Source organism: Solea solea, chromosome 18 (genome assembly GCF_958295425.1).
Source record: "Solea solea chromosome 18, fSolSol10.1, whole genome shotgun sequence".
NCBI classification, from domain to species: Eukaryota; Metazoa; Chordata; class Actinopteri; order Pleuronectiformes; family Soleidae; genus Solea; species Solea solea.
The window spans coordinates 17,543,094-17,556,687 of NC_081151.1; the positions used below are offsets into that span (position 1 = coordinate 17,543,094).

General features: G+C 43.2%; 1 protein-coding gene and 1 non-coding gene across 3 annotated transcripts in view; both read right to left on the reverse strand.

Moving 5' to 3' along the window:
• Positions 1-398: 398 nt before the first annotated feature.
• On the reverse strand, positions 399-470 carry trnap-cgg (transfer RNA proline (anticodon CGG)). The gene has a single exon. It is a non-coding gene; the product is annotated as a tRNA-Pro (tRNA).
• A 238-nt stretch (positions 471-708) lies between these two features.
• The window catches only part of crip2 (cysteine-rich protein 2), a 39,196-nt gene continuing 26,310 nt past the window's right edge, over positions 709-13,594 (reverse strand). For both annotated transcript variants that reach the window (XM_058614764.1, XM_058614765.1), the window contains 7 exons: positions 7,302-7,396; positions 4,540-4,597; positions 3,813-3,941; positions 2,737-2,805; positions 2,526-2,620; positions 1,895-1,952; positions 709-1,712 (listed from right to left, as the gene is read on the reverse strand). In XM_058614764.1, coding sequence (XP_058470747.1) covers positions 1,645-1,712; positions 1,895-1,952; positions 2,526-2,620; positions 2,737-2,805; positions 3,813-3,941; positions 4,540-4,597; positions 7,302-7,396 — 572 coding nt within the window. In that variant the 3' untranslated portion in view covers positions 709-1,644. The remainder of the gene's footprint in view (positions 1,713-1,894; positions 1,953-2,525; positions 2,621-2,736; positions 2,806-3,812; positions 3,942-4,539; positions 4,598-7,301; positions 7,397-13,594) is intronic.

Genomic DNA, 13,594 nt, shown 5'->3' on the forward strand with positions numbered 1-13,594 from the left:
GCATACTGGTGTTACTGGTGGACTGTAGTAGTAGTTATTAAGGGTTATTATTTATTTGGCAAATAACCAACATAATTCACCTTTTTTATACCCAAATTTGAGTCAGAAGTCAGAAATGAGTCAATTGTTCTGTTCAGGAATGTAAGTAAATAACTATAATTTGACGTCTCAATCAAGAAATAATGACATGCGCTACTATTTTTTGTAAGATATAGCATTAAAATAATCATTTCTGTGTATTAACCATTGCAGAAACATAAAAAAAAACACTGTATAACATATAAATGTACGTTATTCATCTATTGCTTCTGTATAATTGCTACTCAGGATTATCCATCTGTGTTTCACAGCAGCTGATTTATTGTCGTCCTTATAATAACCCTTGCTTCTTAAATTAGGGGCTCGTCCGGGATTTGAACCCGGGACCTCTCGCACCCGAAGCGAGAATCATACCCCTAGACCAACGAGCCACGTTTGCCTACAAGAAACAAAGAAATCTGGAGAAACAAAGACAAAAAAAATATAAAGAAACACCAGGGCTCTCAAACTCAAATAACCTGGGGGCCCAACGAGCATCCAGTCTGGCCAGTAGGGGGCCAGTCGAGTGAAAAACTATTCATATCACGATGATGTCGCAGCAACAGATATTTCACAGAATTTCATAATAAAAGTGTTATTTTTTTTTAGAAACCAGCCGTGACACAGACGACGATTTTCCGAAAAATTTATTATCATCAGGGATTAAAAAGAAGAATGCAGCAGGGCTGATGTGCAGTGCCACAAACAAACAACCAACCAGTGAGGCCCCCTGCAGTTTCTACAACAAACAAGCACAGTTAACACTCGTACAACTAATACTAGAATGCACATTCTTACAGAATGACTTGTCCGCAGCGTCTCGAGCTAAGCTACCAAAAAAAATATGCATCTATAATATAATACTTCAAATGGTGCTTCATCTCTCGGGAAATAACAGCAGGCTTGTTTATTTGAAAATAACAATAACAGTCGTAGAGAATTATACAGCTCGTGTAGTAGTAGTAGTAAAAGTGGCTGATGGGACATTTTATTAAAGCAATAAATACACGCGTCTCTTTACCACAATTCTGCTTTTGCTTGAAAAATACTATTACAGAAAAAGCACTGGGACAAAACACCTGCGTTATTTATTAGCTTAAACCTTGCATTTTAATTTAATTCAGCCACAAAGCTGCTTATTTACTCCCTGCTTCTATACAACATGTGTTTACATTTCCTTCCCATATAAGGAATCTTGTCAAACAGGCCAAAACATAGCATATGCTGTGCGTAATGTTTTTTTTTATTAGTATGCAGCACCTGATTCAGCCTCCATGTGTGTTTTATTTAAACATACATCACGTCAAAAACATCCTTATTGCTAAAGTGTTGGGGGGGAAACGGCGCAGTCTGTCCGTCTGTAGTGGGAAACGCTTAAATGTGGTCGTTCCTAATACTCGGGGCAGCAATGACATCGTCGGTACGGGGGGGGGGAGGGAACAGGATGTGGAAGAGAGGGGTATGAACACACGGGGAGAAGAAGAGCGCTATACTGTGTTGTGATGGTCAGCGTCGTGTCGAGAAGAAGGGTGAAGCTCGAGGAGGAGAGGGGAACAGAGTTTTGGTTCAAGGCTGGGTCACGGCACTGGCCTCCTTGTCATAGATGTAGCTGCCCACGCCGCCAGTGTTCACGCCTGGAAAAACCACAGGGACAAGTGAGGACACGAGGAGGAGGAGGAAGAGGAGGAGGAGGAGGGGGGGGGGACAACATGAGCAGGGTTAGGGTTAGATTTCCTGATTCTTCAGACAAACATCACATTCTGTTTTCAAGTGTAGCTGATAATGGGGTGGGTGGACAGCACCACCTAGCGGTTACCTTTGGGCCCAAAGAGAACGGCGTAGCACGGTTTGTGGCAGTAAGGCTGGCCGTCGTGCTGGAAGACAAGAAGAAGAGCGTTTAAGATGAAGAATATGTCTTTATCACAGGGTCAGGGAGGTCATGTCACTTTTTATTTAATGATTTGTAACTTAAATGCACAGGATTTCATGTACTTTTTAGAAGAAAAAAAAAATCCATTATATATTAAACTTTAGACTGGACTTTTTATTATTTGACTATTATTTCTCCCCCCTTTTTTTTCTCCCCCTCGTCCCAAAGACTGGGTCCGGACTGGGTTTAATCCCAGGTAATCCAATCAAGACCATCAGGAAACGGGAAGTGATTTCCCGGGATTAATACATCTCATTTTGGGGAAGAATATTAATCTTTATTTGATGACGTACAAATTTGCTTTACTTTAGTGATACAGCATGTGTGAAATAACATGCATGGAATTAAGTAAGAATTTATATAGGAAGTTTGGGAAACACTTCATTATCACTGTGAGGTCTCCAAGAGGGGACGATAAACTTTATTTAAAAACACACTTTTATGGTAGAACTTTCTTCTCCTCTCTTAAATTCTTGTCTTTTATTTCCCCCCCCGTCTTTCCATGACCGTCTCTCACCTCTGCGTGGCTGCCAGCCGACAGAGTCTTGCTGCACCTCTCACAGCGCAGACACGGCCGGTGCCAGTCCTTGCCCAGTGACGTCACCTTCTCGGCTGTTGTGTTGAACACACGCACACACAGACACACACACAGAAACAGAGAAAGTGAGACATTTGTGGTAAATACTCTGCAGGTTTGCACACTTATTGCTTAACGCGGTCTCACTTACCAAAATACACCTTCTTGTTGCAGCGGGGACACAGGTTGGCTTCTCCAGAAAAAGTGGTGAGGCCTCCAGCTGCACACGACGTCAGTCGTGAATTAAGAAACAAAAAGTGCAATTTCCTCAATTTCTCTGAATATTTAACGTGCAATAAAACAAGAGCGCTGTGTGTAATGTAGCCCGTCTTTAAAAATGTAAGTGCAACACGTTTCTCATTCTTCATGCATGTACTTAAATGCTATATCTCGTTCCCTCCACCTGGTTTAGGAGCACAGATATAATGTTTAGGACAATTTAAGTCATTTCTACACAACTTTAACATTGAAAATCAGCTCAGTCTTTCATTTCCAAATGTAAAATATTCCTGACCTACACCACAATACTCATGTTTCGAGCTGAAAGTTTGACAAAAATGGACAATTACCCTTATTTCCTACTGTAAATATATTAAAAAAACACAGAACTCTTAAAAGCTGACAAAATTCTTCTTGCTCCTGACCTCCACTAGATTGTTCATGTCAATTTAGAGAAGATATGAGGAAAATCAGCCCAATCTTCCATAAGGAAATCCCTTTACTTACTATTTAACATTTTTCAATTAAAATAAATTCCCCAGGATTCTCCTTGTTCCTTTTTAAGTAGTTTGAATTCTATGGGACACTGAAATGATTGCATCAAATTATTATTGCACGTGCAGTACTGTGCTGCGAACAGCAGGTGGCACTAAAACCCGGAGAGAGCGTTCCACTGGGTGAAAACCAGCCAGTCAGTGAACTCAGCACAGCAAAGACTAATTCTAATCATGTAAACGACGCCGTTGCTGCTGCTGCTGCTGTGAAATGAAAACCCTCATAATTTCCCAGAAGACTTTGCACATCGATGGTCTTATCACTGAGTCAGCAGCAGCAGCAGCCGTTCTCCCTGACAAACACAAATCTTGAGCGGCTTCATTCACGCCATCGAATGTTGAAATGGCAGCTCATGGACAAGTGGAAGGCAATTTTGGCTTGTAAACCAGAAGGTTGTCGGTTCATATCCGCCTGAGCAAGGCACCCCAACCACCACTGCTCCCTCTTATTTACCTTTAGACGGAGCCTTTGGTGCGTACACTCGTTTCTCCTCGGCTCTGGTGACTGAATCCACACCAGTGGGGTTGTTGTTGTTGGCCGGAGCGTTGTACACGTAGGAGCCTGCGCCGCCAATGTTCACTCCTACACACAGGAAGCAAAAATAATCCGTGTCAAGCTTTGAGCAACAATTAAAATGAGTAAATTGATCAATTTAACGCAGAAATACTGAAGTAAAATAACTAAATGGTAAATAGTTTATACAAAGTCTACACATGGGGAGAAATAAAAAGCAGATTTCTTGTTAATAAACATTTACTCACGAAATGATTTGCATGTATTTATCTCATCGTTCACTTTTTTAGAGTAGAGCTAGGAACAATTAATCGATTACTAAATTAATCGACAACTAATTTGACAATCGATTAATCAGTTCGAAGCTTTTTTCATGATTAAAACAAGATTTGGGATTGTTTAAGCTTCTTAAATGTGAGTATTTTCTTCATTTCTTCATTCAATTTAATGGACCAAACGATTAATCGATTAATCGAGGAAAAAGTTGCAGTTCTAATGTTAACTGTTAACTACTTTATTGTGGAATAACCAATATTGTTTCTGTGATTTAATGATCAAGCATAATTTAAGCACCTTAATTTACCTTTATTTATTGAAGTATAATTACTTTATAGTCCTTCAATAGATTATGTGTCATATTAGTGGAATAAAAGTACATGTACGTCACCTTTTGGCCCAAAGAGGGCAGCATAGCACGGTTTGTGGCAGTAAGGTCTTCCATCGTGCTGAAAGACAGAAGAACACAGTGAGACAAAGACGCTGTAACTGAGACGACGGGAAGACGAGGAAGCTAAACCACGACATTCGTGATAAGTCACATTTTTATGACATCATTTATTTTGGTTTCGATGGGGAGGGGAAAAAAAGTGGCCAAAAAAAATACAGGAACAAGTTTGTTGTTTGTTTTTTTATTCCGGCAGCTCGTGGCTGCCTCGTGATGATGTCATTGTCACACATAATAATGACACGGGCTGTATCCAGGAAACAGGTCTGTGTGGGTGAATTCATCAGCACACTTCAGTGCAACCTTCATGACCCACTGTCTGCCACTGGAACGGGGAACAAAAACCCAGGTCTAAGACTCAGGTGGCCTGGTGCTGATGCATGCTGGGAATGTGGCGGGGACTGAGGGAACGTGTTACAATAATGCAGGGATACGGGCTGAGGGCTGAAGTCCATACATGACAGAAACTGAGCAAACGCAGTAGGTGAGACGCCAGGTCCAGGTCCATGTTTGCCGTCTCCCCAGACGACCGCACGGACATAAAAAGGGGTTATTCGCTCACCTTTTAATAATGAATTAAGTGTGACGTAACGGGCTACTGTTAAAGCAGCCACACACTTCTGACGGACACGTTAAACCCGCCGAGCCAAAGCTGCGGCGGAGCACTGATGACTTTCTCAGGGACAAACGCGTGCACAAGAGCTCCATTGTGGAGTGAAAGCGAGCGGCTCGTGAACAGACGCCGCAGTGATACTGTACACGTCAGAGGTGGAGGGAACCTAAAAATGGATTATCCATCGCTGCATCGCGGCCCACTCTCTTCCCAGCGTTCACTTCCCACATTCTGACTCTGAAATCTGTCTTCTCCATCCATTCTTCTTTCTTTTCTCTCCAGGCCTGATCACTTTCCTGACTGTTTTTTGTTCTGCTTTTCAAATCAGAGTCACTATTGGCGTCTTTCCACTATTCAGGTTCCAAGCGAGTTGATCCGACACTAAAATGTGACGTAAACAGACGGCTGATTGGCCAGAGAGTGTCGTCACAGGAAGACTCATGAGCGCGACATCCGACACATGAATCTAACCGAACTGTAGGTCAGTTAAAAAGACTTAAAAACCCTGAAAACATGCATTAATATCCAGTATTTAGCAAGGGAAATGTCTAAAATCTCAATATTTAAGAGGAGTATGTTGTATTTAGCAACAGCACTGCTGATAGCCGGTGATCGTGAGCCGAATCACAACCCGTTCGGCCGTAATTTAGTTCAGTGACTGTCTATGCTCCCACTTCCCCTTTAAGAGCAGCCACCATTACTTGCTCTGAAGTTCACAACCTTCTGCATACCAAGCCTGAGATGACATCGAACGTCCCGCAGACAATCCCACGGTTGTTTTACACACTTTAATTTTCGTGTTATGTCTCTCGGTCTCGCTCCGTTTCCATGACAATCAAGGTTTTTCATCTATTAAAGTTGAAGGAGGAGGCCACAGCACAGGAGCGGGATTTGGACGCTGTCCATAGTTGCAAAGAGCGTAGAGTGTAGGGGGGTGGGGGGGTGGGAGAGAGGATGGTGGTTCACTGAGCCTCAAAGAGATTGTGTGACTACATTACTGTAATCAGGCAGAGATTAAACAGCAGCAATCGCTTTTGTGTATAAAAGGAGGCTGAGATCACATCCTCTCCGTGCAGAAAAGACACGAGAGACTCAAAGAGTGATATTCATCCCTGCACAGACAGAGAGAAGAAGGGGATGAGAAAGTGAATCACTGGCTGGGTCCTGGAAGACAAAATAAAAGAAATCCCAAGGGTGACGGTGTCAGATAGTGAGCAGAGTTTGGATCGGGGTCAGTGGATGTGATTCTGCAGTTTGATTACGTAAGAATCGGGCTACGGATGTTAAGAGTCGACCAGGCAGGAAAAGGGACACGGACGCAGCTATTTCCTGTACAAAATGCACATGGTCTGGAAAAAATTGAATTCAAATATCTGCTCTTCCTCAATAATCCCGTTTCCTCTCAGATGAAGTATTACAGATATGGCGACTTCGTTGCGCAATGAATTGGGTAATAAATGTTATTTTAACCATAAAGTGGAAGGAAGGAACATATGTGACCGCCAAACTGAGGATTCGCTGTGTCAGTGCAGGACAAGTTAGCGCTGGCTTCATCGTTGTTACATCAGTCGAGGACCTACGGCACCGAGTTTGTTGACCTTTTAAAGATTGGGATCAAAAAAAAAAAAACCCTGACATAACAACTTTTAAACCAGTTTGAATGAGCACATGGGGGGAAAGTCACAGAGTGCATGCGATGTTGACATGAACGGCCTCAGTAGCAGGTGACCTCCAACCTCAGGCAATGATCGGGAACAAGGGAGTCTCCGAAAACAAACATTCTAGTACGATTGTTTGATTTGGAGAGAGATATTGAGATTGCAATTTGATCCCCTTCCCTCCTTCCCTTCCAAATTTGTGTGGGAGAAGATTTAAGAGAAGAACTCTACTATATTTTAACACTTAACTTAAGTGATATACGAATAACCAATGGTGAAACATTGTTTCCTGCATATCTTAAATTACAACAGTTTGATGGGAAAAAAAACTGTTGCAGAGAAGAAGATGAGGAGATAAGGATTGGTACCACATGTTGATGCAGTCAGAGTTTACAGCACAGTGGTGTTACTGTTTGTCGCGGCGTTGCACTGACCTCAGCGTGGCCTCCAGCGTTCAGGAGCTTGTTGCAGCGGTCGCACTTGAGACACAGCTTGTGCCAGTCCTTCCCCAGCGATGACACCTTTTCAGCTGCGGGCACCAGAGACGGGAGACAAAAACACAGCGAGAGCAGGGCTGAGTGCGAGCGTTCAACATAAAGCCGCATTTATACACATCAACACCGAGTGGAGTGACGTCACCGCGTTACCTCACCCTCCACAATCCCGTCATCGTAGTAACCGGGTGATTGTTTTGTGGGCAGTGGAGAGGGAACGTCTGTGCGCCACACAGGACGCTGCGATGATGTCATTGCAGGAGACAGACAGTAGCGTGAGTCTGTGTCCAGCTGGAGCAGCGGGGGGGTTCCCACATCTAACCCAGATCCTTTGTGTTACCCCACTCAACAAACACACACACCCATCCCCCAGTTTACAGTTAAACCCTATTCTCTGCAGACCGACCCTCGACCCCATTTCCGTCCCTTGCCTCCAGTCTAGCACAGTGACCGCCCCTCCAGACAGTCAAAGGACCCTAATTATACACTTTCCAATAATAAACCCCTGCTGCTTCCACACAAAGGGGCCCTGAAGGAATCGTGCCGGCAAAAGAGGAAACACCTTCTCTTATCAAGGCATGGCACAAATAGCCGGATACGGGAGTTGATTTCCCACATACCTTCAGTAAAAATACACACACACACACACACACACACACACGTATGGAGACATACCGACAATTGCTTCCTCTTTGCTGCAGCAGCTTTCCTGCACGTACCATAAAATAACGTCAAATTCCTGTGTCAGTGTCAAGAAGCTAATTAAAGATCCAGTGTGTAACATTGAGGTTAAATGGCAGATAATATAAGAGCCACATTTATGTTCATCTAATTGAACATCATCTTCTTTAGTTGCAATCTACACACTCACCATTAGGTGTCACTAATCCTTACACACTGTCCCTTGAGGGACCAGGACATACTTTCAATGTCTACGAGACAAATATTTCATCATCCGTGGTGGACCAAACCCCGGCCTCAGGGGCTTTCTGCCGCCCAATCAGCCGACTCTTGACCTGTACAATACCATTTTGGTACTATTCCTAATGGGAACACAGAAAAATACATACTGTACCCATACAGTTCCAACACACCAATGGAAACACGCTTGAGTTTATGCAAGGAGGTGCTCTGGTACCTACACATGTACAACTTAGCGCTCAAAGAACACAGGGACATACTGGCCAAAAACAAATCGTGGTGAGAAATCGTCACAACTGCAATGGACCGCAACTGGAAGCATGACCTGGCCCTAAATAAGATGTCAAGGATTTGAGAACCGGATACCTCGACTTCCATGAGCTTTTATCTCATCAGGCCTTTACACCGACCGTGTTATGGGAGTCAAATGGGAGATGCTTCTCAGCAAAGCAGCAGGAAATTCATTGACTTCCTCCCTGCAGAGATTTGTTTTCTCTCCAAACAGTTTCACTGTCAGTTCCCTCTGTCAATTACACCACTGAGCCAAGATGTGCCACAACAAGACCCTGGAGAAAAGCTGAGGATGAGAGGCGGGAGGATGAGACGTTTGGTCACTCATCATCACTTAAGAGCAGAGGAATGCTGACTTGGCGGAGAGACAGCATTGAAGATGCAGTTATTCCGAGCAAAAAAGCCTATAAATCAATCTACTCTTAAATCAGAGTGTGGCCATTCCAAGTCCACACACCACAAGACTTAATAAGGAAATGCTACTGAAACAGCACGGTTATGTGTGCGGTGCATCCACAAAGAGAAACCCTGTGGCTGTGTCCAGACTGTGTCCAGACTGTTCCCCCCCACTGGTGGGGTTTAAATATGTGAAGTGCTGCTCATGATTTCAACAGCATACACACACACGCACATAAACTAATGGATTTTAAATCATAGTGTGACTTGAGCCGTGTAAAATGTTGCTGACCTACACTCGATACAGACCCACTCTTTCCACTGATGTAGCCTCAACTGTAAATCTCACAAAAATCAATGCACACAATTATTATTGTGCGCCCAGCCTAAAACATAAAAGAGTTACACTCTTAATTCACGTGTGTACATTTTTTTTTGATTAATCTATTAGTTGTTTGGTTCATAAAATGTCTGAAAATGGTGAAAAATGTTGATCTCAGCTTCCCAAACTCAAATGCCTTGTTTTGGCCACAAACCACAGATATTCAGTTTATTTTCATATCGGATCAAAGAAACTTGAACCGTTTGATTATAAAATAGTTGGCATCGATTACTAGTTCATTCGTCAAATAATTGTATGCGAGCCCAGTAAAGTTGACCCTTTCTAGTTTATATCATAGCAAAGCTTTAAAGCTTATTTCAAGCAAAGATACAACTGCTGATCCGATTAATAGTATTAGTAGTTGCCGAGTAGTCAGTGGTGCAGCCAATGTTACACTGCCCCCTATTGTACTAAATGAGCAACTGATGTGGGATTATGTACGTTAGGCTAATTAAAACAATCATTTTTTTTAATGATCGAAAGACTTAGACGTGTTGTTAAAAGACTAATGAAAGCAGCAGTTTGAAACAGTCTATCCTGTGTTCCTGAGGTTTATTTCCTACAATAATAAACCTGGTGTTAAAAATAGGCCGCTCTATGGATTTCAGGATCCCTGCTGCCAGTGTGTATTCAGAGTGGAACTGTCACTGACTGACTCATGAACGCAGAGCGGTTTGAAAAAGTCGGCGCATGAATGGAAACAGACGTCAGAGCCTCTGGCGTGTCGTCATTCCCCTTCAAACGACTGTGTTTGCGAGTGCAGTAACAAAGTCCGCCATATAACAGCTCGCTGTTTTAAAAGGGCAGTTGTTATTGCAGGAGCGGTGAGCCTGTCTGTCTGTATTATGTGCTGTGGGAGTTAGAGAGAGGGGGAGGTGGATGGGATCTGCATCTGGCCCAGATGTTTATATCCCTGCCTCGGTGCTTATTATCCTTCATATAGCCGCAGCAGCTGAGATAAATCCAGGAAAATATGCATTTGGTTTCTTAATTAACATGAAAACAGAGAGCGGGAGGGGGGGGGGGGGGATCCAATTAAAGAATTACATAATGACTTGTTACCAGTTCAAAGCATCCTAATATAGCACACATGGGGACAGAAACGAGGTGACATCCCTCTGTGCCTGATTACAACAACATGAGGGTAAATAAACCATCTGTGTAAACAAGTGATATCCTATTCACAGGGAAGTCTCTCCGGAATTTCACATGTACACTGTCAACATTGATGGGAATGTGCCAAATTCTTTTTTTGCCTCCTAACACCCTGCAATTTGCCTCACTTAAAAGCTTGCCTGCCCGCACCTGTCAACAGTCACTGATTTTTAACTGCTATATGGATGTATAAAGTGATTACATTCATCCAGTGCCAAGTTTATTGGCAGAGCTCAAGAGGACTGACCTGAACAAAGCCAATCCATTATACACTATATGGACAACAGCATTTGGCCACACCTGAATTCAGGTGCTTCAATCAGGATTTGGGCTAGGCCCCTTATCTCCAATGAAGGACAATCTTCAGCATCCCAAGACATTTTGGACAATGCTATGCTTCCAAATGTGTGGCAGTGACTGTGCCCCAGTGCAAAAAGCAAGGACTATGAAGACATGGTTTGAATTTGAGTTTGGTGTGGAAGAACTTGACTGTCCAACATCAGATCCTGATCTCATTAATGCTCTACGGAATGAATGAAGCACATATTCACATAGATACACTTCAAAATGTTGAAGACTGAAGTTCTCCAAGAAGTGTAGAAGCTGTTATGTTAATATGGACCAACGAAGAAGGTCTAAGACACTTCACGACCACACAATTCTACAATTTGTTTGACCATGAACAGAATTATACTGGCAAATTGCCTTTAAAAAGGCTCCAATTGACAATATGCACTGCCTATATCTCTACCTGGTTTCAACAAGGCAGCCCGACTGTTTCCGGTAAGCTTTCACCCAACGAAGCAGAGATGTTCCACAGCTTGTGTCTGTAGAAGTTACCAAGAGTGTTGAGTGACAAATTATCAAATGTAAATAAGGCATTTTGAACTGGTCAGGGCTGTGAAACATGGTGACCTGTCCGAGTTGTTCTCCACCTCCTGCCCAATGACCAGCTGTAGAAACTCTTAATAAATACCCCCATATTCTTCTCAAGTACTGACTGGAACACGGATGACGCTGCTGCCGAAACCCTGAGCTCCAGGATGCGAGAGATGAAGTCACCCGGTCAGAGGTCAAACACCGTCACCATATGATACCTGCACTGCTGTAAGCTGCTTAACTTCATTTGTAAATTCCTGCTCTAAGCACGACACTGTGCGCTCGACTACACTGGCCGTACAGAAGAGAGACAGTCGGATCAGAGAGACAGCCGGATGCTGGCGACTCCTCTTCACACACATTTAGCCTCAGTGTTTACGATCGCTTGGTTTCTCTGATGTTACCGTTATGGCCTCCATGTGCCGGTCAACGAGTTCTTAATAAGATGTGATATTCAACAGATTCACTGCAGGAATCCAGGAGGTAGTACATGCAACACCATGGACGCCAACTGCCTTTAAAACACCAAGGTCAACCAACAAACCAAGATTCTGTGTTCTTTAAATTGAATATCATCATGTCACATTACAGAGTAAGAGAATACTGTCCTGTTACAACAGCATGAGACTTCAATGACTTTCTGTTTCTTGGTGCCATTGCACGTCAGATTATACCGAGAGAAACCAATTACGCTCAGACCGAGTCCCTCTGCCTGTAAAGGGAAAAAGCCTGAAGCAAATTGTCCACAAACCCACTGTAATTGGACAGAACATTAGGCAACAGACCTTTAACAAGGAGTCCTCAGAGGGGGAAACTTTATTAGCTCATTTCTCAAAATGACATAATCACAGTTACTTCATTATCAACAGCAGCAGGACAGCGACACCCAAACACCAGCACTCATCATCTCATCATCCCCAGGCAGCTGGAGCTTATTTTCTGTCTTATTCCAAAGTAATTACAGATAAACAAACAAGTCACTGGCCAGCATTTACACAGCGGACTCCCAGGATGCAATGCAGGTTGCTTTCTCTTATCACTCGATAAATTGATCAGGGTGAAAGTGGGGGAAAATCTAATGCGTGTGACAAAAGAGGACAACAACACGGATGCTGCCTAGTGTGCTGCACAAGCTCAACTGAACAACTGTAAAGTTTCCAGATGTTTTACAGCTTTAAGTTAAGGATACATACATAAATGGACACACATTAACCATAAAATGACAGTGATATGTCATCAGATAGCACTGGCTCAGCCAAAATCTTACACACAAATGAAATATTTATTTGCAGACAGCAAACTCTGATTATGATTTGGTTTATTGTTTTTGGCCCAGCACAAACCTCCTAATCATGCAACTCATGGCACTTTAACACTGGGATTGCAAGCAGAGTAAGCTGCAGCTGTCGTCTGGAAATGTTGAATGTTACCAAACACAAGCCTCACCACGCCTCTTAGAAATGTCTCGACCAGAGGGGACGCTTTAGGGAGAAGCATTACCCTCTAGATACACTGGCTGCAGAACGGATGCAATGGACATGGAAGTGCTTCGCATCAACTCTGACCTTCCACATCTGAGCTAGAGCTGCAACAAACGTTTATTTTCATAATCGCTTAATCTGTCGCTTAATCGATTATCAAATTAGTTGTCGATTAATTTAGTCATCGATTAACATTGACTAGAATGGATGCGTATCAGATCCAACGCCGGATGGGAGATGCAGCGCAACCGTTCCGCAACCAGTGTATTTTGGGACTTCAAATGTAGACATCAGAAAGCAGGGAGGAAGTTTCTTCTACACAAGGAAGCAAAACAGAAACCTGCAACTCTTCCACTATCGGTGGATATTTCAAATGTTTTTTTACAGTCAATTGGAGTCAGGCTATCAGTACATTAACAGTGTATTTACATCTAATCACTGGCTCCGTAGCGTTCATGATGTAACCAGTGTCGCTGTAAACATTTCTCAATCTCGTTTGATTGCATTCTGCGCAGTTGCACCCTCTGGTGATGTGAAACCATCTGTTCTGCTTTTCCCACTGTGGACCCGTCCAAAAGGCACATGAACAAACACAGCACCCTCCTCCTTTTTTTTTTCCCCCTTCCAACCATAAGTGACAGCTGAGTCCATGCGGGAGTTTCAATTTTTTTGGCTCCTCGTCAAAGCCATGTGATAACTGCACGTCCTGATAAACACAGTGCACCTGA